This window comes from Neovison vison, chromosome 7 (assembly GCF_020171115.1).
Source record: "Neovison vison isolate M4711 chromosome 7, ASM_NN_V1, whole genome shotgun sequence".
Taxonomy (NCBI): domain Eukaryota; kingdom Metazoa; phylum Chordata; class Mammalia; order Carnivora; family Mustelidae; genus Neogale; species Neogale vison.
The window spans coordinates 51,826,135-51,853,057 of NC_058097.1; the positions used below are offsets into that span (position 1 = coordinate 51,826,135).

Here is a 26,923-nt window from a genome sequence, read left to right on the forward strand (position 1 = left end):
GCCTGGTTACAAGTGTGTGTGGGAGCAAGCTTGAGACATGGCAGTTTCCTCTACCTCCAGCCCGGAAATTTATGACCTTTTCCCTATTCCCATTCATTCATTCATTCATGCACTCATTTAATATTCATTTATTCATTTTAGAGAGACAGAGAAAGAGAGAGCGTGAGTTGGGGGAGGGACAGAGAATCTTCAAACAGACTCCCCACTGCACCGGGAGCCGGACACAGGGCTGGATCGCACGACCCACGAGACCACGATCTGAGCCGAAACGGAGAGTCAGACACTCAACCGATTGAGCCACCCAGGCTCCCTCCTGCCCCTCCCACCCCCTTTTTGGAGACTGTCACATTTCAGGGTCTAATGAAGACTAGGATGTATCAGTCAGGATAGGCTGGGTTATGCTATAGTAACAGACAAGCCCAGGATCTCAGTGGCCTCGTGCAGCAATGGCTTATTACTTGCCAGTGTTACTGGTCTTTTGTGGGTCACCTCAGGGCTCTGCCCCACATCCTTGTGACCCAGGCCGAGGGAACAGCATCTCTCTGGAGCGTTGCTGGTTCTAAGGCACTGGGAAGAGGAAGTGGCAAAGCCTCAGTGACTTACAGCTTCTGCCTGGATATGAAACATGTCACTTGTGCTCACATCTTTTGGCCCAAGCAGGTCATTGGACGATGTGTAACTTCAAAGAGGAGGGATGGTGGGAAGCACAGTCTGTCTGTTGCCTGGAAGGAGAGAGGGAAAAGAATATTTGAGGACCTCCCTAACACTAGGGTCACAGAGATAAAGCAGACTATCCCCTTCCTGTTGTGGGGTGGTTTGAGAGGGAGGGGGATTAGAACACCGTGGGTCGCTCCTATCCATGGAGACCTGTCCTGCTGAATTCCCTGTCTAAATTTAATCTGACCAAATCCAGACAGATAATCCATCAACACCCTCCCAATCAAGGAAGGTAATACTCTGCACCTCACTCTCCTTAAAATAGGTTGATGGTAGCACACGCCTCAAAGGCTTGTTGTGCGAAGAAATGAGTTGGTACATGGAAAGCTTTAGCAAAAGTGGGGTTTTCCTGAATTAGCGTATGTTAATCCCCGTCTTTAGATTTATTTACTTTTGTAAGGTTCAAGCCAGTGAGGTCTAGCACTGTCCCACTTTTGCTCCTTTGCTAGAACACAGAGGTTTTAAGGAACTTTTTGCTGCAGGGAGTTTTCTCAGACCTCGGTCTGGAGCTAGAAAAGGAGGTGTGGATTCCCGCTTTACATGGAAGCTCTAAATGCCCTCCACATGGGTGGGGAGTCAGGGGATAATGTTGGGGCGCATCTGAGTTTGGCCTTGGCTTCAGTAACTGTCCAAAATGTGCCAATTAATATTGGCTTTGACCTTGCCTCTGGAAACATGAATTACCACCTACCTATTTTAGTGCGATAGCCCTGAACTTGTGGGTGTTTAGTGATGTTGCAATCACATAGGTTACACACACACACACATATCGCAGGGTCAGTTACAGGAGCAAAACATTTTAATCGGACTTTCTAACTTTTGCGCGTGCACTTTCCAATACGGGTAATCTGGAATGACAAGTTGTGTGTTCTCTACTGGTGAAATTCTATAAGTACACAGAAGCATTAAGGTATATTTTCACCGCAAGACTAAGAGGCCGGTGGTACCTGTCATTCTTTTATTGCTCAAGTGGCGAATTCTCGGTGCAGAATTTTAGGTACGAAATTTATGAAGAAATTCCTAATCGAAGCACAAACATTTGAACGGTAAGGGAGTATGTTTGTCATACGACTCTAGGAAGGATATTTTTTTTTTTTTTTGAGAGAGAGAGACAGTGAGAGAGAGACTGAGCGAGGAGAAGGTCAGAGAGCGAAGCAGACTCCCCATGGAGCTGGGAGCCTGATGTGGGACTCGATCCCGGGACTCCAGGATCACGCCCTGAGCCGGAGGCAGTCGTTTAACCAACTGCGCCACCCAGGCGTCCCTCTAGGAAGGATATTACTTCCTTTTTGAATCAAACGGTTTAGTAAAATTTAAAAGACTAAGGGGGTGCTTGGCTGGCTCCTTCAGAAGAGCACGCCATTGTTAATCTCAGGGTGGTGAGTTCAAGCCCCACACTGGTCATGGAGCCTATTTTTTAAAAAAGATTTTATTTATTTATTTGACAGACAGAGATCACAAGTAGACCGAGAGACAGGCAGAGAGAGAGAGAGGAAAGCAGGCTCCCCGCTGAGCAGAGAGCCCGATGCGGGACTCGATCCCAGGACCCCGAGATCATGACCCAAGCGGAAGGCAGCGGCCTAACCCACTGAGCCACCCAGGCGCCCTATGGAGCCTATTTTTTAAGAAAAAGTAAATGAGAATATGAGGAAGAATAACAAATTATGTTCTCTCTTAATTCAAATTTTTGTAGAGTATTTTGGTGTACATTTCAGACTTTTAAAAGAAAATTCCTGTTTCGGAATTAAGCTTCCCGGTGAGCCTGTGTGTGTCTGGGCAACCAGCAGGGGTCGCCACCTTCCACGCTCAGCCATTCCGGATGTTAGTTCGTCCTTGCGGTCCCGGTACCATTTATTCCACGTGGGCTCGCAAGTTTTATTTGTAAAATAATCCATCAGAGTCATGGAATTTTAATTTCCCATCATGCATATGGGAAAAGAGGAAAAAGCTATAGACTTTCTGATCTGATGAGAAAGCTTACTTGTATTTGTAGAGTCTACACGCAGGAAGTCAGCGAGGCAGCAGCCTGGGTGGCCTTGGACAGGTGTCTTCACCTCTGAGCCCAGTTTATCTTGCAGTGTGAGCTGGCTACCGCACAAGGTGGTGGACTAATACCGCTAGGGGGCGGTCTGGGTGCTTAGCCCTTTCTCCACCGTAATCTTTTGTTGACGGAAAAAAACTAAACCTGAAGACGGGGCGCCTGGGTGGCTCAGTGGGTTAAAGCCTCTGCCTTCGGCTCGGGTCAGGATCTCAGGATCCTGGGATCGAGCCCGCATCGGACTTTCTGCTCAGCAGGGAGCCTGTTTCCCTCCCTCTCTGCCTGCCTCTCTCCCTATCTCTGTCTGTCAAATAAAATCGTTTTATAAAAAAATCATACGGTCATTTGCTGAAGCTATGTTAATGTGGAATGATTTCTTACTGTGCATCACGGTCAGAAAAGTCTGGACGCCACAGGGAGACGGGCCCCAGCCTCGCACTGATTTCCAGACCCCGGCCGGATGCACTCGCGAGAGCATCTCCGGTTCAGACGCTATCCCACCTCTCCCGGAGCAAACCTTCCCGGTCTCCTCGCGGCGCTATGCTGGCGGGACTCGGCCGCCAGGTGGCGCGCGCCCCCCGCCGTGAGCGGGTTCTGCTCCGTCCCACCGTCCAGGCCCGGGTTTCCACTTGGTCTCGCATCGCCCCGAGGGTCCAATTTGCCAGGGCTGGAGACCCTGGCCAGGAGTCCAGCTCCCCGAGCAGAGAGCGGCAGGAGGGCTCGGGGGATCAGGAAAGGATGCGGCCACCATGAGTCCTACATCTTCCTTCGTTCTGCAATGATCATCCAGACTTCCCGCTGTGCGCTGGACAAGTCACCGCTCCCAGAGTTTGTGTCCCGGAGGGGAGGACAGACGAGAACCCACAGTCACGACCCCGCCAGTAGGGGACGCCTCCCCACCTAGTGCTTAGAGACCGGTGTGGTGCTGGACAGCCGGGGGTGGAATCCCATCGGCCCCCCTAGATGGCTGTGTGACCTTGGGCAGCTTGCTTAGCCTCTCTGTGCCTGTTTTCTCTGCTATGGAACCGAAAATAGTGCCCATGGCACAGCGTTGTCGTGGGTATGAAAGTAGTTAATATTTGTAAAGCACTTAGAAGGGGCTTGGCATGTTTTTAAAACCAACTGTTACAAATTCCTATGTTGCACCTGTAGGAAGGCATGGGGCGGCGGAAGGAATCCCAAAGCCTCATTCATCTTTCCCTGCCCGCCACTCCTTGGAGTGGAGTCCAGGGATCCTGACTCCCAGGCAGAGTCCTTTTCCTCCAAGGCGCTCCCTGGTCATGGCCTGGGCGGATGGGGAGGGGGCCTAAATGCACCCAGATTCGTGGACAAAACAGCGAGTTGAAAAGGCAGATGGTGGGGCTGCACAAAGCAGGCCAAGCACGACAGCCTTCTCACCCACAGGCTGGGTCCCCTGACCTCCAGTTCCTCCCCAAACCTCCAAAGCTGAACTTAGCAGAGCTTTTGGGCGTCAGGCAGCTGTGGACACCCAAGACCTGTGATGTCTTTTACCCTCCTTCCCCCTTTCCTGCCTTCAGGGGTTCATTCAGGCATAATTTACCGGCTGGAAAAGTCATCCACTGTGAATATTCAGTGATTTTTCACAAACTTACAGAGTTGTGCAATTGTCACCACAGTCCAGTGTTAGATCATTTCCACCATCCCCAAAGGTTCTGTCTTGGCTGCCAGCAGTGAAGTTCCTGTGCTATCTACAACCCCTGGCAACCACTGATCTGCCCTCTTGTCTCTAGATTGGCTTCTTCTGGAAATTCCATATAAAGGAATCATACAATACCGTCCAGTCTAAAATACTTTTTTTTTTTTAAATTAGGCTCCCCGCCAAGCCTGGAGCCCAATGCTGGGCTAAAAAACTTTTCTGTTGAACTTAAGCAGATTGTACAACCCAGCAGTTCTATTGCAAGAGAAACCCATTCAGAGACTTATCAAAATTGGTTTTAGCAACAATGTTTATAATATTTACAATGAGATATATGAACAAAGGTCTCTTTGATGAATTTAACTAAAAAATAACCCACTGAGCAGTGAAAATAAAAGAACCAACCATCTGAGTTAATCTTCCTTTCTCTGGGGGCACCCGGGTGGCTGAGTCGTTAAGCGTCTGCCTTTGGTTCAGGTCGTGATCCTGGGATCCTGGGATCCTGGGATGGGCCCCCCAAGGGGCTCCCTACTCGGTGGGAAGCCTGCTTCTCTCTCTTTTACTTCCCTTGCTTGTGTTCCCTCTCTCACTGTGTCTCTCTGTCAAATTAATAAATAAAATATTAAAAAAAATCTTTCTCTGGAAAAAGAAGAACACAAAGACATATTCACTGTGCTGTCATTGTGTGTAGTATAAAAGTCAGAAAATGTATTCCGGGACTTATACAAAGGCAGTAACATAAAGATGAACAAGGGAATATATACTTATATGGACAATAAATTAGTCTCCACTTGGGGCTTGCAAGTAACACCTGTAGGTACAGACCTATATTATAGGGCATTTAATAAATTGTGATGGGCGTGGATGGTATGTGCTGATCTCTTTCTTGACTTTTTTTTTTTTTAGATTTTATTAATTTGAGAGAGAATGAGGGAGAGGAAGCTTGAGAGGGGAGAGGTCAGAGGGAGAAGCAGACTCCCTGCCGAGCAGAGAGCCTGATGCGGGACTCAATCCCAGGACTCCAGGACTATGACCCGAGGCGAAGGCAGTTGCCTAACCAACTGAGCCATCCAGGAGCCCTTTTTATTGACTTTTAACTGTATGTTTACATTTTCATATACTTTTGGGGAGCCATATTTCCCAATTTAAAAAAATTAATAAGAAAAATCAGTATATAAAGAGCCATGCCTCTATATAGCTCTGTCTGATTCCCAAGAAAACATGAGATAAAAGCTTGTTTTGTTCTTTCCTTTAGACCAGAGCCCCGCAAAGTACAGCCGGTGGCACAGATCAGGCCTCTAAATTAAGAATGGTTTTACATTTTTAAATGGTTGGGGAAAAAAGTAACCAAAAGAAGAAAATTTTGTGATATGTGAAATTCAAATTTCAATGTCTATAAATGAATTTCACATCCCTTTGTTTATGTGTTGCCTGTGAAGCCTAAAATGCTCTTAGGCTCTCAGTCCTCAGCCTAAAGGAGATGCTCAAGAAGATATATCTGATTAACAACAGCACGGTCTCAAAAGCCGGAATAACTTAGTTCTGAAGGTTTTCTTTTGGCCCATTAATAAGCCTGATATTTCATATATGTACTGTAGTGGACAGAAGAATGGCCCCCAACGATATGTATGTTCTAATGTCCAGAGCCTGTGACTATGTTATCCTATTAGCAAAGGGGAATTAAGGTCACAGATGCAGTCAAATGCTCTACCACTGAGCTATACCCCCGGGAATTAAGGTCACAGATGGAATTAAAGTTGCTAATCAGCTGAGCCTGAGATGGGAGATGATCTTGGGCTATTTGGATGGATCTGATGTAGTCAAAATGTCCTTATAAATGTTAGAGGAAGGACTCTAACAGAAGCCTAAGAGTCAGAGGAATGTGATGTGAGAATTCATCCACTGTTGCTGGTTTTGAAGGCGGGGAAAGGGCCAGGAGTCAAGAAACGCAGGTGGCCTCTAAAAGCTGGAGAAGGCAAGACCATAAATTTTCCCTAGAGTTTCCAGGAAAGAAGATAGCACCATGGACACATTGTTTTTAACCCAGTAAGGCCCACTTTGGACTTCTGACTGCCAGAAATGTGAGATGATAAATTCAGGTTGTTTAAAGCCACTATATTTATGACAACTTGTAACAGCAGCAACAGGAAACTAACACAGGCACTAAACCCTGAACTTGACAATGAAAACTTTGTTTGGTTTGCTTTGAACCTCAAAAGAAGCTGTTTACATCAGAAGGTTCCCATAACTTCTGTGCTTCAGTTTCCTCAGTTATGAAAGGGAGATGATGAGCATTTATTCGTGGAGTGGTGATGATAAACAAACAGATTAAACAGAAAACTCACGTAATAAAGAAAATGACTAAACTCCTATGCATCTAATAACATTGTCTACAAATACATTAAACAAGAATTGATAAAGCTGTTAAGACTTTGATAATCTACTTCTCTAGTGGGATGCTATATGACAAGCTTGCTCAGTAAAAGACGGATGAAGAGTCAAAAATTTTATTTGTGAGAGAATGTAAAACACTCAAGGAGCTTCACCAATCAGACATGTAGTGGACCCTGATCCCACCCAACACCAATGAAAATCAGTGTTTTGAAACACACAAGAAGCAGTTTTAAAAACACTGGCCCTACACTAGTTTTATCATTTAACTCTTGAGTTATAAAATGCTTCTTACTCTAACTAGGGGATCACCTCACATAATAAGTTTAGAAATGAAGCCTGTTGCAGCCACAGACACCCAAAAACATGCTACAGGGGAGTGGGGGCTCTTGTGTTTTTTGTGTTGTGTTATTGAGGCTATAACCTTCATCCCTATGATCCTAAAGTTGCTTGTGCTAATTCAGTGAACTCCACCCAACTTCCAGAGAGTAACTGGGAACGAGAGCAAAGGGAACTTAGTTAAGAGAAAAAAAGAATGACAAACACTCTCCTCTTTCCACCAGCTTTCTAGGCATCCAAGCTAATGAATTCTGTCAAAGATGTAAGCTCTACCTACCATCAGTTATGAGAAAAAGTAGAAAATGCATTTAAGGGACGCCTGGGTGGCTTAGTTGGTTAAGCAGCTGCCTTCGGCTCAGGTCATGATCTCAGTGTCCTGGGATCGAGTCCCACATCGGGCTCCTTGCTCAGCAGGGAGCCTGCTTCTCCCTCTGCCTCTGCCTGCCATTCTGTCTGCCTGTGCTCGCTCTCTCCCCTCTCTCTGATAAATAAATAAAATCTTAAAAAAAAAAAAAGAAAGAAAATGCATTTAAAAATCTTCAACAGGGGCACCTGGTGGCTCAGTGGGTTAAAGCCTCTGCCTTCGGCTCAGGTCATGATCCCAGAGTCCTGGGATCGAGCCCCGCATCAGGCTCTCTGCTCAGCAGGGAGCCTGCTTCCTTCTCTCTCTGCCTGCCTCTCTGCCTACTTATGATCTCTTTCAAATAAATAAATAAATAAAATCTTTTTTTTTAAAAGATTTTATTTATTTATTTGTCAGAGAGAGAGGGGGAGAGAGTGAGCACAGGCAGACAGAGAGGCAGGCAGAGGCAGGCTCCCCGCCGAGCAAGGAGCCCGATGTGGGACTAAAAAACCTTCAACAGTGCTAACTCTGGAAAAACAAGTCTATGCACCCTTAGTAAAGAGGATGAGAAAAAATAATATGGTTAGGTAATTGACAGAATTAGCTCCAAGAGATTGAAAGGATCATCAGAACACGTGTCTCACATCAACATCATAAAGACCACATCCTCGGGCGCCTGGGTGGCTCAGTGGGTTAAGCCGCTGCCTTCGGCTCAGGTCATGATCTCAGGGTCCTGGGATGGAGACCCGCATTGGGCTCTCTGCTCAGCAGGGAGCCTGCTTCCCTCTCTCTCTCTCTGCCTGCCTCTCCATCTACTTGTGATCTCTCTCTGTCAAATAAATAAATAAAATCTTTTAAAAAAATAAAATAAAGACCACATCCTCTGACCATAAAGCCGTCAAATCATGACCAGTAAAAGCCAACTGACCAAAAAAAAAAGCCTTATCATGGAGCACACTACACCCCAATCAGAATTAAATGAGGTTTAAACAGATGTTCATGTTGGAGAGACCATCTGGATGTAAATTCTAACAAATCTGCTATGTACTGAAATTCACATGGCAGAGTTGCAAGGGCGCATAGGGGGATTTTCATCATCTTATAGGATTTTATTAGAGAAGAAAAACTGAAGAACTGGAGAATCACAAATTTTGGTCCCAGCTGAAGGATGAGATGATATAATAGCAGCAATCTTAACATTTACTGTGTTTCTCTCCAACTATGTACTTATCTTACAGAAGGCTTTCTTTTCTATCTATTACAATCACAGTACCTCTCTGGCTGTAACTTAAGAAGAGTTTCAAAGGGGTCTTTCCCACATTCCTTACTCTGCAGTGTGAGTTCTTACAGGGATTACGTTGGGATTATGTTGAGACAATGTTGAAGGTTTTTCCACATTCCTTAGATTCATGGCATTTCTCTCCAATGTGAGAACAAATGTCTACTGAAGATGAAAGAAGGGGGTGCCTGGGTGGCTCAGTCTGTTAAGCATGGGACTCTTGATCTCAGCTCAGGTCTTGATCTCAGGATCGGGAGTTCAAGCCCCATGTTGGGCTCCATGCTGGGCATGGAGTCTACTTAAAAAATATTACTAGTTAATAAAAAATGAAGAAGTCATAAAGCTAGAAGGTATAAAATCTTTCTAAACCTTACCTTCACAAGATGTGAATATGTAAATGTGTGAATTCTCACATTTTCATCCTTCAGGGAAGACTTGAGTTCCCTTAACATGTCCTTATGTGCTTGGTATTTTGAGAAAATTAATGAAGCTTTTCTCACATTCCTTTCATTCACAGGATCCCTCAACTGTGAATTTTTATTTTTATCTATTTATTTTTAAAGCTCATTTATTTATTTAAACAATCTCTACGCCCGATGTGGGGCTCAGACTCACAACCCCGAGATCAAGAGACGCACGCTCTCCCCATTGAGCTGACCAGGCATCCCTCAACGGTGAGTTTTCAGATGGCTTTTAAATCTGTGAGAATTGGTGAAGTCTTTCCCACATTCCTCACATTTATAGGGTTTCTTCCCAATGTGCTTTTTTAAGTGTTTGTCAAGGTGTAAGGTATATCTAAAGGCTTTCCCACAGGTCTTGCATTCATAAGGTTTCTCTCCGGTGTGAATTTCCATGTGTTTCATAAGGAATGACAGATACACGTAGCTTTTCCTACAATCTTGACATATATATCTCCCCTCTCTGGTCTTAGTCTTCCTGTGTGAGTCAGAATTTGCAATGTGGACAGAGGTTTTCTCACCTTGATTCTTCTCATGATTTGCCTCTGCTGTATCGGGTTGCCTCTGCACATCATGGGTCGAGCGATTCTGGAAGGTGATTTCACATGGATTAGACTCGTAAGTCTTCTCTTTCATGGGAGTCTTGCATAACCTAAGGGAAATGTCTTCCTCAAAGGTTTTTCCAAATGGATCCCATTCATGGAAGTCCACCCCCCTGCAGATATTATTATGTGTCTGAAGCACATTGTTCTGACGGTCAGTCCATATTTTGGACTCTGGCTCCATTTGATGTCCTACAAATGGGGTCGTCTCAACATGCTGCAAGACTGTATCATTTTTGTTGTTTCTGTAGATCTTTTGATGACTGGTTAGGGCAGGATTTTGTTTCAGAATGTTTGAGCCATGTTTCTGGATACGGTTTCCTGTAGAATCTCTCCATGAGCGAGGCAGAGAGTCGTCCCTCATATCATGAGAGTCATGGATTCTAACCGGAGACTCATCTTTTTCATGTACAGTGGCAACTCGCTTCAACTTTTGTTCCCTTTGTGTGAGTGGTTCGTCTGTTTTGTGGCATTTCCAGTCTTCTCCCAATAGGGACAGCCGGGAAGCATGGCTCACGGTGCATACTCTCTTTGCTTCAACAGTTGTCTTTTTAGCAAGAATGTCCGGCTGAGGGGTTGAGTTTTTTGTCTGATGTTGCGTTAGCAAATCTGAAATAAAGGGACACAAAAGTTAAGTTCTTTGTTGACAGTTAAGGTGGGTTGGAAATGCTAAAACAGGCAAACACCCGTGTGGGTTTCTTTTCAAACATTCACTCAGCATATGTGAGGGGGATGTAAAAGGGAAGGAAGACCAAACAAGTGAAGCAGAAAGACATCAGGGATTTGGGCTGCATCAGGAGCTTGACCGTGGTGATGATGGGTTCTGTGGGGATTAAGTCAGGTGCATAGTCAGGAATGCCACGTGGGCAAGAATGGAACAAAGAGTCTGTCATGGACTGAATTTGTGTCTCCTACAAAACCCTATGTTGAAGCCCTAACTAACGTCCATGGGATGGTATTTGCAGGTGGGGCCTCTGGGAGTAATGGGGTTGAGATGAGCTAGGACAGTGGGGGCCCCCATGATGGGACTAGCGTCCTTACAGGAGCAGGGGAACGGAACTCACTGTCTCTCCACCATGTGAGGACACAATGAGAAGGTGGCCATCTGCAAACCGGGGAGAGAGACCTCACTGGGAATGAACCTGCTGGCTCCTTGACCTGGAACTTTCCAGCCTCCAGAATGTGGGAGAAATGTCTGTGTGTAAGTCACCCAAGCCGTGGTGTTCTGTCATAGCAGCCCTAACAGACCAAGACAAAGCCCATGTGTAATTTTAAAGATGAAGGGGTGGGGCCCCTGGGTGGCTCAGTTGGTGAAGCATCTGCCTTCACCTCAGGTCATGATCCCGGATCCTGAGATCATGCCCCACATTGGGCTCCCTGCTCAGCGGGGAGTCTGTTTCTCCCTCTCTCTCTGCCTCTCCCCGGCTTGTGCACTGTCTCTCTCTCAAATAAGTAAATAAAATCTTAAAAATTAAAAAAAAAAATTGCAATGAAATTCACTTAACATAAAAGTAACCATTTTAAAGTGTACCCTTCAGTGGCATCAAGGACATTGGCCATGTGGTGCAAAGAGCACCTCTACTCAGTTCCAGGATATCTCCATCACCCCCAAAGGAAAGAGAACTACAAGACCATGAAGCGGCCACTCCCTGTTCTTCCCTCCAGCCCTTGGTAACCGGGAACTGGCTTTCTGTTTCTATAGATTTGCCTATGCTAAATATTTCATATAAATGAAATCAAGTAATACATTGTCTTTTGTGTCTGCCTTTTTTCACTTAACATGATGCTGCATTTGAGGTTCGTCCATATTGCAACCTGCTTACTATTTCTTTTATTTTTTTTAATTTTTTTTTTATTTTAAGATTTTATTTATTTATTTGACAGAGAGAGATCACAAGCAGGCATAGAGGCAGGCAGAGAGAGAGAGAGAGAGAGAGAGAGGAGGAAGCAGGCTCCCTGCCGAGCAGAGAGCCCGATGCGGGACTCAATCCCAGGACCCCGAGATCATGACCTGAGCCGAAGGCAGTGGCCCAACCCACTGAGCCACCCAGGCGCCCCCCTGTTTGTCCATTCATCTGTTGATGGACAGTTGGTTGATTCCCACATTGTGGCTGCTGTGGGAGTGCTGCTATGAACACACCTGTATCTGCTGGAACATCTGCTTTCAACCCTTTGGGTACATACTAAGGAATGGAATTACTGGGTCACACAGTAATTCTACATTTAACTTTCTGAGGAGCCACAGCTGTTTTGCACATGGATGAAATGGATTCTTCATCAACATTTCCACATTGTAAAATCCTTCCTTGTAAGGATTCATGTCTGCCCAGCAGGCAGGTGCACAAGGTAAAATTCTCCCGCACCATTCCCAGGCCAGCTTCTTGCTTCAACTGGGAGACCAGACTCGGTTTGCCTAGTTGAGATGCCCGGTCACGGGAAACGGGACAGTGCATGGCTCAAGAGAGCAGAGCCAGGATTTTCCATGAAACAGGGGTGCACATTGTGGTCTGCAGGGGTTCTGGAGCTAAGTAAGTGTGAGTAGGGAGCAACAAAGTGGTCCCTCTGTTTTCCTCATGAATGCACTGAAACGCTCTGTTCTCCATGTTCACCCACCTAAGGACCTCCCGAGGGCTGTTAATCAGGAAGAGAATAAAAATGCAATGCAATGGACAGATTTCCTGTCTCATGGGGTGAACTCCAGTCCACCCCTTGAGGGGCGGTGGCCCCGTCTTGGTTATTCAGCAAGTCCCATTCCATTTCTCAGCACAGCTCTGGGAACCCAGGAGGGGGTCTGACTCACATTTGTCCTGGCCGTGAACATGTCTGGGAGGGTAGGATGCTCACCCAGAGAGGCCAGGTTCCTGCAGTTTTCCAACATCACGTCTCTATAGAGAATTCTCTGCCTGGAGTCCAGGAGGGCCCACTCCTCCCTGGTGAAATTCACGGCCACGTCTGTGAAGGTCACAGGGTCCTAGAACAACACAGCCATTTGGGGGCACTGTTATGAGCTAAAATGCGTCCCCTCCCAAGATATGCCAATGTCTTAACCCCCAGGACCTGTGAATGGGACAAGATTTGGAAAGAAGGCGGTTTGAAGATGTGAAAAATGTACCATGGGGGGGCACCTGGGTGGCTCAGTCAGTGGAATGTGTGACTCTTGATCTTGGGGTTGGGGGTTGGAGCTCCACCTTGGGTGTAGAGATTGCTTAAAATCTTTAAAAAGAGGGGAAAAAAAGCTTAGCAGTACAAAAGATCTATCTAACCATTTGCTGTTAAATCATGGAAAGTGTGAACACTCATAATACAGGGAAAAGGAAATGCAAACAAGCCCTCACCCACCATCTACCTGTTTCCACCCATCCCCCTTCACTGCTCTTCTCCTATCGCATTATTGTCAACAAAACTCCAGCTATCATAGCATTGCATCCTTAAATACTTGCATTTCCTATCTCTAAAGCATGAGGAATCTTTTAAAATGTGGCCACAAGGGCACCTGGGTGGGCCCAGTGGGTTGAGCCTCTGCCTTCGGCTTGGGTCATGGTCGCAGAGTCATGGGATCCGGCCCACATCAGGCTCTCTGCTCGGCGGGGAGCCTGCTTCTCCCTCTGCCTGTCTCTCTGCCTACTTGTGATCTCTCTCTCTCCCTCTGTCAAATAAATAAATAAATAAATAAATAAATATCTTAAAAAAAGTAATAAAATAAAATGTGGCCGCAACATTATCACTCTGAGAAACACAAGCAGTAATGTTTTTATAGAATCAAATACCCTCGTTGGTCTCATATGACATTCAGTCACCCGAGCCTTTTAAAATCTGTAACACTAGCTGCAGAAGAGTGCACAATGAGCTCATTTTCTCATTTTCATGAATTAAAGGAAAAATAAGGAACCTTGAAAAGACAGTCAAGGATCTACAAAAATGGCTGCTTCTGCGCAGCCAGGAGCCTCGAATAGAGCGAACCAGGGCAGATGGAGGAAGCCTTCAAGGTCTACCCCAACCAACCTGCAATTTTTTAAACACACTGATCTATTATTATATATTTCAGAAATACATTATCAAGCAAAACACAACCTACAATTAAATAATTTACAATACAATTGATGAGGTTGGCTTTTTTTTTTTTTTAAACCTTGAAGTCATCTTTTCCAACTAAAATAAAAATTCCTTCTACTGGAGAGATTTAATTAATGGCTTTCATATTTCAAAATTCCCTAGGGGTGCAAACAATGTACCAGATGTCAGAGTATCCACATCTTAAATACACTGATTCTGGGGTCCTGGATCAAGCTCCACATCAGGACTCCCTGCTGGGTCTGGGGAGCCTGCTTCTCCCTCTGCCTCTGTCACTCCCCCTGCTTGTGCTCTGTCTCTCTCTCAATCTCTCCCACAAATAAAGAAAGTCAATCTTTAAAAAATATATACCGAATCCATTTCTTAAGAAACAGACATCCATCCTACCTAGGCTTCAAAATGTCAAACATTTATGTGGGGTCCCCAAGATCCCCTCGCATTCACTACTCCGGGGTTCACGTGAACTCAGGTTTTCACAAAACAAACAGAAACACGACCCTCAGTATGACAAAGTTACTAAGTGTCGGGGTAAGCTGGCGATTACAGGCAGCCCCATCACCGCGAATGCAAGGCTGCAAACCCACCCTACCACTCATCAGGTGAAGAGATCAGACCCGGAGGAAACCAGCAGCAAAGTCAAAAGGACTCTTCCCCACCCCCCCCACCCCCTTACTTATTTGCTAACTCACCGATAAACTTTGTTCCCTAAAAATCACAGCCCTCAAAAATGCTGCTGTTTGACATCCTATCAGTAAGAAAAGTACATCCCACTCCTGCCTGGGTGGGGGGGGGTAGTCCTGAGTCACTTGGACCGGGAGGCAGCCTCCAAGTGCAACTCTGGGCAGACCTTCAGATAAGGGGTTTGGGACACAACATTCCACCTCTATGTGACCTTGTAGTTTCCAAGGGACAGTCCGGTCCAGATCATTCCTTCGCATGCAGTTCAGCCTGAGCCTATCTAAGCCAGCATGCAGTTACATTTACCCTGAATTCCACCCCCCTCCCTTCCTCCCACCCCCTCCCCGCCCCGCACCTCTCAATCCTGTAAGGAATGAATGCCTCCATCCCTTCATTTGCAAGGTTCCTCTCTGGGGTGGATCTCTGTCTCTCTGTCCTTGCAACAAACCCATATAACTGGGGCTCCGGGTGAGTCCCCGGTGATCTCAGACACCTTGGGGTTTGGAGCAGTGGGAAAAGCAAAAAACAAAACCAAAAGAGAATTCATAGTTCTGGATGGGCTCAGGTAAGCAGGTAGAAGGAAAACACCCACATCGGGACGATGAAACACGTTCCACCGCTGCCCGGAGCTTCCCTGGAAACAGACATTCCTGGAGTCGGTGAAGGACAAACAGGCAACTTGTTGAGACCAGTGGGTTTGATCCTGACCATTCCCCTGAACTCCTTTCACCTTGGCCTTTTATAAATGCCCTCAACCGAGACCTCAGTTCCTCAAAAAGGAAGAACGTGCTCCCGGACCCTACTCAAATCTGGCAACCCTTTCCCCAGAACAGAACCGCAATGGCCATCCCCTCGATCTGATTGTGCCCAGAATTTTTCAGCTCGCCCTAATCACAACGGACTCCAAGACTTACCTGGATCCAAATAGCAACTCCCCCCCCCGCCCCCCCCCCCCCGCCCCGCTGCAGCCCCACCTCCGCCGCAGGCGGGTGTCCCCCAGCTCCGGCCAGGGAGTGCCCCCTGAGGCAAGGAGAAAGGCGCATTTAGGGCTCGACGCGTGGGCCACTCTCAGCCTCCTCTCTCCTCCGGGACGGAAAGAATCAGGCTTCCCCGGACAACGGCTCCCTACTCCCCGGAACCCGACCCGGTTCCCCCAGCAGTGTGGACTCCGCGAGAACCGCGCACACTCACCATCTCAACAACACCAGCTTCGGGACCCGCCTGCGGGCAGCGCAGCCTAAGGGCTCGTTCCCTGTGCGAGGCAGAGGGTTGCAGGGCTGAGGACCGGAGGAGTGGAACTGTAAAAATAACTAAAGAAACAAATAAAACGACGCCCCCCCGTCCCCCCCCCCCGAAGGATCGACGACAGAGACTCGTCCTGCCCAGGCCCTTTGTACCTGCTTCCGGACCCCCTCCTCAAAATGGATGGTTTGAGGGATTGGGTAGGGGCGGAGGGAGGAGGAGCCACAGGAAGGGTATCCTGGGACCTGCACCGCTGCGGGGCTCTGGGACTCCCTGATGCGTGCAAAACCCCCGCGTCCCGCCAAGGGGTCGCAACATAAAGAGAGAGAGAGAGAGAGAGAGAGAGAGAGAGAGAGAGAGAGAGAGAGACGTATGCGATGTAACTCACTTGATCTTTGTTGGGATGAGGTTCGCACCACTATTGAGGCACGCCAGTCCGCGGATGTCGCCACGGAGAAGGAGACGTCGCCTCACAATCTAGACAGAGAGGTCACCGCAGAAGTTGAGACTGGGAACCAGCGAGTGGTCGGCAACGAGACTGTCGGGGCGTCGGTAGCACCGGTGATGATGTTCTCCCGACAGGGAACTCGCTTCACCTCAGTCCAACCCCATGCCTCTTTATATACTGTGCTACGTCTCTTTCATAAACTCATTACATCACTTGTTTTTCTCGTGCTGGCACATCACACACACATACATCGTAAACATGTTTTTTTTGCAACGTCATTTCACTGGCCAAAATATTTTCAATTTATTACTCTGCGCTAATCTTATCGCTACACGCACATTTGGGCTAAGCTTGTTTTTTACGTTTAGTTGGAGTAGGGGAGGCCTACTCCATTTTTATTAGTTTTTGTATTGCATTTATTAATTAAAGGTTCACACTCACTACATTCCCCCTCCCCACCCCGGGGTCCTGCAGAACTTTCTCCCCAGCCACTTCCGGTCCTTGGGGGCGCCCGGAAATGAGAACCATTTCCCAGTGAAAAGAGGACTTCTCAGAGCTGGAAAAGGACAGTGTGGTGGAAGGGTCCCTGGTTTCCCTCTTGGGCCCCCCTCCCTCTTTTCCTTTTGCAACCTTCCCCACCCGGTGAGCGCGGGCTGACGGATAACTGCAAGGTTTGCGCGAACAGTCCTCCGAAAATACTATTCTGACCGTTACTGGGATTGAACCAGCGACCCTCCGGCGAGGAGCAGGAGCGACCTCCGATCCCAAATTCCAGCGAAAGAAAACAGCTGCCTAAAATTCAGCCGGCGAGGGTCCCGACCCAGCTCCCCTCGCTGCTGTCAAAGCGCCTGGATCCGGAGTCACATGATCTTCAGGCGCCCTGCGAAACCCTTCGGTGCAATAAAGCGTTTAACTTCAATTGGAGAATTTATTCTGGATGGGCCCCGACAAGACCTGATTTACATGCCCCTCCCCCGCCACCCTGTCACCTCCCCTCCACCCTCCTGTCCTCGCCCTCCGCCCCTCCCCCAAAGACTGAGGCCAGCCCAGCCCATTCCTCTGACTCTAGGAAAGAAGGGCAGGGAGCCACCAAAAGTCCATTAAATCAATTAAATTTGTCTTAAATGTCTCATTTCTAGTCATGCCATTCTACTCTAAAGCTTTCATTGTCTAATACTAATATATACCTAAACTCGTTTTTCAAAAAATAATCTCTACGCCCAAGGTGGGGCTCGAATTCACAAACCTCCCCCCACCCCCCAGATCAAGAGAGATCAACAGTCCCACGTGCTCCGCTCACTGAGCCAGCTGGGTACCCCCTAAACTCGTTTTTTAAAAAATACTTAATTATTTTTAAAGCAGTATTAGGTTTACAATAAAACTTGGGCGGTACAGAGATTTCCCGTATCTCCCCGGCCCCAAACATGGTCTCCTTCCTTATCAACATTACTCTCCAGGATGCCTTTTTTTTTTTTTTTTTTTTTTAAACCAGAGATGAACTTACATACAGTAATCAGCCAAAGCCCATAGTTTGCCTTGGGGTTCACTCTCCGCGGTGTACACTCCATGGATTTGGATAAATGTGTCCATCTATCCATCTCTGTAAATTCACACCGAGTATTTTCACTGTCCTAAGAATCCTCTGCGCTCTGTCTCTTCCTCTCTCTCCCTCTACCCCCACCTACACTACAATCAATTTCTGTTGTGCTAAATATACACAACACATGAACTCTTGCACTATTTAAAGGGTCTAGTTCAGTGGCATTAAACCCATTCCAACCATTGGGCAATCATCCCCACTGTCTGACTGCAGAACGTTTTTCTCTTTCCAAACGAAATGTCTGTATCTATTAAAGACTAAATCCTCCCAATTGCAAGAAAACAGACTTTTATTCACCATAGCCTGGGAAGGAGTCTTTCCGATTGCTCTGAACAGGTCCTCCAAAGCTTGTTAGCTGCCGGGGACTATATCTACAGAAGGGAGAAGGGTATCTGCTTGTAAGCATTTCTCTAAGTACTTGAGCATCACAAGGTATAACTTGTTACAGTTGTTAAAATTAAGGTTTACGGATTTCCACTGAGACACAAGAAAGACCCTCAGGTCATCTTAATACATTATGTTTTTTATCTGATTGTTTAAAAGTGTTGCTTGCATGCCTCTGTTTAACTGTTGTTTATTTTTCTGGTTTTGATTCTTCCTTGAGGTCACTTGAGAGGGTCACGGAAGGCTGACATCAGTCACTTAGCACAATTTCATTTTACTTTTTATTTTATTTAACTTATATTTTTATTTTTAAAAGATTTTATTTACTTATTTGACAGACAGAGATCACAAGTAGGCAGAGAGGCAGGCAGAGAGAGAGGAGGAAGCGGGCTCCCTGCAGAGCAGAGAGCCCAATATGGGGCTTGATCCAAGGACCCTGGGATCATGACCTGAGCCAAAGGCAGAGGCTTTAACCCACTGAGCCACCCAGGCGCCCCTACTTTTTATTTTTATTTATTCTTATTTTTTCTTTTTTAAAAGATTTTATTTATTTATTTGACAGACAGAGATCACAAGTAGGCAGAGAGGTAGGCAGAGAGAGAGGAAGGGAAGCAGGCTCCCTGCTGAGAGAGAGCCCCATGCGGGGCTTGATCCCAGGACCGTGGGATCCTGACCTGAGCTGAAGACAGAGGCTTAACCCATTGAGCCACCAGGCACCCCATTTTATTTAATGTTTTCAAGGTTCATCCATGTCGTTGTGTGTATCCATGCTTTGCTTCTTTTTTATTGGTGAATAATATTCCACTGTAAGATTACACCACATTGGTTTATCCCTTCATCCGTTCATGGAATGTGGGTTGTTTTCCCCTTTGGGCTTTTGTGCATTATGCTATAAACATGGGTGTACAGCGTGGGACTCCTGATCTCGAGGCTGTGATTTGGATCCTCAGGTTGGGTGTAGAGATTGCTTTTAAAAAAAAGTCTTAAGAGGGGCACCTGGGGGGCTCAGATGGTTAAGCATCTGCCTTTGGCTCTGGTCATGATCTCCAGGTCCTGGAATGAGCTCCAGATTGGGCTCCCTGCTCAGTGGGGAGTCTGCTTTTCCCTCTCCCCAGCCCCTCCCTTTGCTTGTCCTCCTCAAATGAATAAATAAAATCTTAAAAAGAAATTAAGAAAAAAAGTGGGTGTACAAATATACAATTTTTTTTTTAAGTTAGTGTTTTGTTTTGTTTTTTAATTGTCTTGGAGATGTGGGAAAGCATTGCATTTCCTTTTTTTATAAGATTTTATTTATTATTTGACAGAGAGACACAGAGACAGGGAACACAAGCAGGGAAAGGGGGAGAGGGAGAAGCAGGCTTCCCGCTGAGCAAAGAGCCCGATGCGGAGCTCTATCCCAGGACCCTGGGATCATGACCTGAGCTGAAGGCAGAGGCTTTAACCCACTGAGTCACCCAGGCGCCCCTTTAAGTTAGTGTTTTTATGTTATAATTTATTTTAAGACTTCTGCTTTCCACTCTTCGGTATCATTATACTTAAAACACATTTCTATAAGCTCTGTAGTAAGTGAATTTTTATTTTTAATAACTGAATCTTAAAAATCCCATCTGAAAAACTTTGTCTTTGAATTGGAGTCAATCCATTTATATTTAATGTAGTTACTGATACAACTGAATTTAAATCTGCCATTTTATAATTTAGTTTATATTTTCTCCTTAATGTCCAGTGTTCCTTTTTTTACTTTCTTGCCAAATCTTGGATTATTTTATAATCCCTCTCTAAATTATTCAATCTTTAAATTTTTTTTCAGTTACCCTAGAGATCTCAAAATACATTTTTTTAAAGGATTTTATTTTTAAGTAATCTCTACAACCAACACTTAGGGCTCGAACTCACAATCCCGAAATCAAGAGTCACATGCCCCACTGACTGAGCCAGCCAGGTGCTCCAGAAACACATTCTTGACATAAATATCTAGTATATAATTATAGTTTTATTACATCAAAGATAATGTAAAGACCTTAGAATTTAAATTCACTTACTCCCTTGCAATTTATAGGCCTATTCGAGTTATGTGTTTTGGAACAGTTTGCATTTTAAATCCTACATGATGTTATCCCCATTGTTTTATACGACCAATGTTAATTTAAATTTCCCTTGATATTTAATCTTCTCTTTGTGTCTTTGGTCCTTTCTGCATCTTTGTTTCCATCTGCATTCTTTTTCTTTTCTTTTTTTTCCCCTTAGTGTAAGGCAGCTGGTGATAAATTCTCTAAAGTTCTTGCCTCAAAATGGTCCATTTCCTTCTTATTCTTAGGGATATTTTTACTGGGTATAGAATGCTGGGTAGGAACTTTCTCCTTCACTTTCAAGACATCACTCTGTACTTTCTCTGTGGTCCAATCTTTTTATTGGGAATTCAGCCGTCACTACAATTTTTATTCCTTTAAAGGTAAGAGGCTCTCCTTAGGGCGCCTGGGTGGCTCAGTGGGTTAAGCCGCTGCCTTCTGCTCAGGTCATGATCTCAGGGTCCTGGGATCAAGTCCCGCATCAGGCTCTCTGCTCAGCAGGGAGCCTGCTTCCCTATATTTCTCTCTCTCTGCCTGCCTCTCCATCTACTTGTGATCTCTCTCTGTCAAATAAATAAATAAAATCTTTTTTTTTTTTAAAAAAAAAGAGGCTCTCCTTAGCTCCCTCCCCAATACAGCCAAGATTTTAAAAAATAGTTTATTTTATTTATTTATCTTTTTAAAGATTTTATTTATTTATTTGACAGAGAGAGAGAAATACCACAAGTAGGGAGAGAAGCAGGCAGAGAGAGGGGGAAGCAGGCTCCCTGCTGAGCAGAGAGCCCGATCTGGGGCTCGATCCCAGAACCCTGAGATCATGACCTGAGCTGAAGGCAGAGGCTTTAACCAACAGAGCCACCCCACCCAGGTGCCCCTGTCTCATGTAAATTTAATTCTTAGTCCAGCTGGAAGGCCTTTCCTTCTCTATAAAATCATGATGATAAGGAGAATGAAGGGAAGAGAAATGCAAATAAAATTAAATCCCACTGATAAATATCTGAGACAGGTTGAGGACAGTCCTCAAGGGACTTGTGGAGGCCTTAATGTAAATGCTTGGCTGGAGACGGAAGACAACCTGACCTTGACAATCCCCAGGCCTCCAGGACCCTCTAAGACTTCTTTAATGAAGGGAAATCCCTTTAGAGACTCATGTGACCTCTACCTGCCTACCCCCAACTCAAGAATATATAATCATTCCCACCTTAACACCCTCATGCAGTTTCTTTCCTTCTTTTTTAAAGATTTTATTTTTCTATTTGTCAGAGAGAGGGCAGAAGCATGGAGAGCAGCAGAACAGGCAGAGGGAGAAGCAGGCTTCCTGCTGAGCAAGGAGTCCGATGTGGGGCTCAATCCCAGGACCCTGAGATCTGCTGAAGGCGGAGGCTTAACCGCTTAACTGACTGAACCACCCAGCTGTTCCCCACGTGCAGTTTCTGCCCACAGGTCCTGTCCCCAGGCTATAATAAAAGCACCTTTTTTGTACCATAAAATATCTCAATAATTCTTCCTTTTTTTTTTTAAAGATTCTATTTTTAAGTAATCTCTATCTCCATCATGGGGCTTGAACTCACAACCCTGAGCTCGAGTCCCTGCTCCACCAATCGAGCCAGAATTCTTTCTTGACTGTTGAACTCAACTGCCCAGCATCAATTACGTTGTACACCTTAAACTTACCAATATTATATGTCAGTAATATCTCCAAAAAGGTGGGGGAGAAGAAGGAAATGCCACTCCAGAATACGTCACTTTGGGGTAAGGATTATTTTGAGCTGAAGGCAATCGAGAATGGGTTGATGCAAGAAGAGCTCTCTCTCCTTCCCTTAAATGACTGAAAGCAAACCATAAATTTCTCTTTGGGGAAGTTACCTTTACCTGACACCCCCCCCTCCGCCCCGCCCTCAGCTCTGTACCAGGGAGAGAAAAAGGACTCTTATTGTGGAAGGTGGGGGTGTCAACACAAAGACTAATTTGCACAAACTGACATTACTAAAAGAGCCTGTCTCTTTCATTAGCGCCCCCCCCCCACCATTTCCTAGTCCCCTCCCTCACTAGGTCTTCTCCCTTAAGGTCCAAACCCTCTTTTCTACTGCTTGAGTTTCACTTCTTTCCAATGAACTACCAAGCATGAAACTATTAATAAAAACTGTGTGCCTTTTCTCCCATGTATTTTTCTCCCTTTGTTATTTAATTTGCAGGCACCTGGTGCTTAACCTGATGTGGGAAAGAAAGGCAAAAGAAATATTAAATTTCCCCACTACCTATAGCCTGACAAGTCCTTGAAACAGGCAGAGTGACATTCCTCTAGAAACTCAGCTACCTTGATGTTAACACTTCGCTAAGGGCAAAGGACAATCTTAGCCTGACCCCCAGGATCCTTAAAATCTACTTTAACATGTAAAAATTCCTTTGGAAACTTCCTTTATCTCTACCCCCAAGATACATGTTGGCACATATCCCCCAAGCGCATGGCCCACTGATGTACATCTGAAGGGTCTCATGACTAAGGTTTTATTAGATGGTAATAAAAGACCTTTTCTCAACAATAGGTAGCCCTCATCAAGGTCCTGGAAATCTTGCTTCCAAAATTCCTTAGAGACTTACACTATCCCCAACTCCCTCCCAGCTTGAAAGTATATAATGGGCCACTCCTGTCCCCAGTGCAGCTCCTCCTGCCCAAGGGTCCTGTCCCTGGGCTTTAACAAAATCACCTTTTTGCCCTAAACACACCCCAAGAATTCTTTCTTGGCCTCGGCTTTGAACCCTAACGTCTTTCCTACATCAAACCTAAGACGGAAGAGAAGTCTTTCCTTCTCATTGTGGGAAGACAGTGCTAGAAAACACAAACACCACAGATCCGGTAACTCCGTTCATTAATGACACTTAAGAAATGGAAAATGACTTTTTATCATCCTAGGGCCTCCTTGATTTGAAAGTGATCCACTTTGAAAATAAAATGCAGAATAAAAGAAGCCAGAAGTTCCCCCAAGGCAGTTAAGGATTTTTCCCTCTATCCTGACATTCCAAAGCAGGGTCTTTTCATATCTACATTAATTGATCTTACTTTATGCATGAGGGCTAAGTTTTATTGAACAAGGAGTTGGGAGGGGGGCACCTGGGTGGCTCAGTCGGTTAAGCATCAGCCTTCAGCTCTGGTCATGATCTTGGGATTCCAGGATCGAGCCCCACATCGGGTTCTCCCCTCCGCGGGGAGTCGTCTTCTCCGTCTCACTCTCTTCGTGCCCTCTCTCAAAAAATTAATTAAAAATCTTAAAAAATATATAAGAAATATATGTGCGGTCTTTGTTTTGTTTCGGGAGGCAAACTAGTGCTCAGAGATTGACTTTGTCTTTGCCAGCAATTTATTTAACACAGGGTCACTGTGAGAAATCCTAGTAAGTTCGCAAGCCAACAGCATATAGGTTAATGTCTCCAGGAAGCCAATAAAGAAATACCACAGTCCAAACCAATGGCAGATCAATCACACCAGTTCCAGGCAAGGGGAGATGAACGGGAATAAAGTCGTTCAATTGAGGTGTATTTTTATACCCGTTGTACTCTGGTGAGCTGACGCCCAGCTGTCCGGACAAAAGCCAAAGGCCCCTGACGCCGGAGCGCTCTCTTGCTAGCACCTGCGCGGACAGCCTTTGGGAGGCGCTGTTCCATTTCCACCTGTTGGGGACCGAGTTGCCTTGACCTTGGCAGGAGCTAATCTTCCGAAGGTCCTCAGAGTCCTAGCTAGCTACTTAGAGCAAACAGTCTCCTTGCCCAGATGCAACAGTTTCCACTGATCTAAATGTCCCCGGTCACCAGTTGTTTTTACATTTTTATTGATAAAGCCCCTGGCGGGTTTCCTCTGAAGCGAAGCTACAGAGAGCTTCCCAGTGACAACGGATGACTTGACCACATCCTGTCCTTCACTCTTCGAGCAAAATGACTTTACTTTTTTTTTTTTTTTTTTAAAGATTTTACTTATTTGATACAGAGAGAGAGGGCACAAGCAGGGGAGTGGCAGGCAAAGGCAGAGGGAGAAACAGGCTCTCCACCCACTAAGCAGGGAGCCCTACGCAGGGCTGGATCCCAGGACCTGGGATCAGGACCTGAACCTAAGGCAGTCACTGAACCAACTGAGCCACTCAGGCTCCCCAAGACGATTTTACTCTTAAGAACAATTTCATTTTGGAGGACCCCTGGCTGGCTCAGTTGGTACAGCACATTGACTCTTGTCTCAGGGTCACGAGTTCAAGTCCCACGTTGGGCCTGGAGCTTACGAAAATGGTGGGGTGGGGGACAATTTCATTTTTGTCATAAACAAGTGGAATTTGAAATCATATCGAACTGATCTACAGCAGCCTTCTATCGTCTGGGGCACAGAGCTTCTAAAAATCCTTGGAATTTCCCATAAGGCTGATAAATGTGTTTTTGTTATGCTAATGAGGCGACTGCCAGAAAGCCCAGAAGGGTGAGGATGGTTGCCAGGGGAACCAACCCGGTGTTCAGAGGGTTGGAACTTTCATCCAAGGAGAATCCGTTTCCTTTCCTCGCCTTTCCCTACGCCGAGAGGCTGCTTGAATTCCCTGGTTATGGCCCCTTCCTCCATCTTGAAAGTGAATCTTCCCACCATTGCTTCCACCGGGACGTCTGTGACCAACACTCCTGCTTCCCTCTCCAATTTACACAGACCCTGGTGATCCCATGGATCCGCTCAGAAAATGCAGGATAACCTTCCATCTCAAAGTCTTCATTTTAATCATTTTGGCCACACATCCCTTTTGCCATGCATAGGGACAGATCCACAGGTTTTGGGGATCAGGGCATGGGCATCTCTGGAGGGCCATTATTCTGGCTACCGTAACATGGTAATGAGCTCCAAAGACATTTCTATTAAATGCTTTAATTAAATTTACATAAAGATTGAGAAATGCAGGGTCGACAAAAACGAGCCAGGAACGTGAGTGGGAGAAAAGCCAGGAGCTGTGGATCACACAGGGGAGAGAGAAAATCGGGGCCGCATCAGAAAGCAAAGGCGAATTTGTCTTCCTGTGGATGATTCCCACGATGGGTCAGGTCAAGTCCATGATAGATCTGGACGCGTGTATCTTCCCAGTGCACGAAGCATTTATCTGTCTTCACAGAAGAAAACACCAACAGAGACAGGGGAATAGCTAAAATGCCAAGGAAAGTAAATGTGCATTTGAAAAATTCTCACGGGTGATTCTCTCTACACAAACTCTGGGGCAGCTGCTCCAACAGTGTTTTCTTTCTTTTTCTTTTTTTAAAGAAGATTTTATTTATTTGACACACACAGAGAACACAGCAGGGGGAGTGGGTGAGGGAGAAGCAGGCTCCCCACTGAGCAGGGAGCCCGATGAGGGGCTGGATTCCAGGACACGACCTGAGCGGAAGGCGATGCTTTAACACTCAGCCACCCAGGCGCAAGTTTAAACTTGAATTTAAATTCAAGTTTCTCAGTTACACGAGTCATATTTCAAGTGCTCACTAGTAACAGCTGGCTTGTGGCTTCTGCACTGGACAGCATGGATGCGGCACATCTTCATCACTGTAGAAAATTCTATCGGACTGCACTATTCTAGATATAATCTTGGCTCCTGTTTTTGATTATGTGATGGTGACAGAGGCTCTCTCTCTCTCTCTTTTTTTTTTTTTTTGCCTTTTTCAATTTTCTGATTTTCTTAACTCATCACAAAAAATGACATCTACTTCCTAGTTAGATTTTACCTCCACACGTGATGTTTCTAGAATCGGATCTGATGCTAGATCCTCAAAAAAAAAAAAAAAAAAAAAAGAATTAGCTGGGATTTCCCTCATGATCCCAGTCCCAACACCATGGCCAAATGCAGTCATAGGGGTGATCGTAGCAAAATTGTTGAAAGATCCAATCTGTCTCGGCACTCAACTTTTTGCTCCCCAATCACTCGAATAAATTGGTAATTCCCTCTCTGAAGTTCTTAGTCTCCAAAGTATAAATTCCCAGAAATTCACTGATCGACAAATCTGCCATACTACTGATACGAGGTCAAAGAACACTCTTTTATAATGGAAACTCGGAGGCAAACATATACTCAAGAACAAAGGAATTTTTTTTTGATGGTAAAATCCAGTTATTTGGATAAGACGTGAATAATATTTTCTGGCAAGAAGCATTGCAATAAAATGGAGTGATCTAGAACTCCCAAATTGGCCCCTGGTCACCAGGCACATTTTCTTGCTTGGGCTCAGTTCAGAGTCCTGAGCCCAGTTCCCTGTCCAGCGGGGAGCCTGCTTCTCACTCTCCCTCTGCCGCTCCCCCTGCTTGTGCTTTCTCTCCCTCAAATACCTTTCTAAAGATAATTTTAAAAAAAGAAGATGGTATAGTATGTTACCTGTCTCACTGATTCTAATGATATTTTTGAGTGAAACAGGCATTTCCTTCATCCTTGTTTTGAAATGCTCATCATCTTCAGGGTTCAGATTATGGCCCTTGCCTGGAATCAGGGGACAACATTCTTGTTCTTCTTGTTCTCCTTCTTCTCCTCCTTCTCTAAAAAAAAAAAAACATTTTATAGTACTCTGTGTACCCAACGTGGGGCTCGAACTTACAACCCTGAGA

The 26,923-nt window shown here is 45.6% G+C and overlaps 1 protein-coding gene across 7 annotated transcripts; it reads right to left on the reverse strand.

The window, feature by feature from the left end:
• Window positions 1-9,076: 9,076 nt before the first annotated feature.
• Window positions 9,077-26,712, reverse strand: ZNF114 (zinc finger protein 114). Of its 7 annotated transcripts, none has more exons than XM_044260521.1 (5): window positions 26,697-26,712; window positions 16,204-16,292; window positions 15,765-15,883; window positions 12,669-12,795; window positions 9,077-10,433 (listed from the first exon to the last, which is right to left on the reverse strand). In XM_044260521.1, exons 3-5 carry the CDS (start codon window positions 15,765-15,767, stop codon window positions 9,433-9,435), a joined length of 1,131 nt encoding a protein of 376 aa, XP_044116456.1. In that variant the 5' UTR covers window positions 15,768-15,883; window positions 16,204-16,292; window positions 26,697-26,712; the 3' UTR covers window positions 9,077-9,432. The 7 variants fall into 7 exon arrangements, with proteins under 7 accessions (XP_044116456.1, XP_044116455.1, XP_044116454.1 ...); XM_044260520.1 differs by lacking the exon at window positions 26,697-26,712 and adding an exon at window positions 16,972-17,140; XM_044260519.1 differs by lacking the exon at window positions 26,697-26,712 and adding an exon at window positions 16,903-17,140.
• Window positions 26,713-26,923: the final 211 nt, after the last annotated feature.

Excerpts from the sequence above, each read along its gene's own strand:
- ZNF114 (XM_044260521.1), bottom strand. Across the intron at positions 10,434-12,668 it reads CAGGAACCTGGCCTCTCTGG|ATTTGCTAACGCAACATCAG; the intron begins GTGAGCATCCTA and ends CCTTTATTTCAG.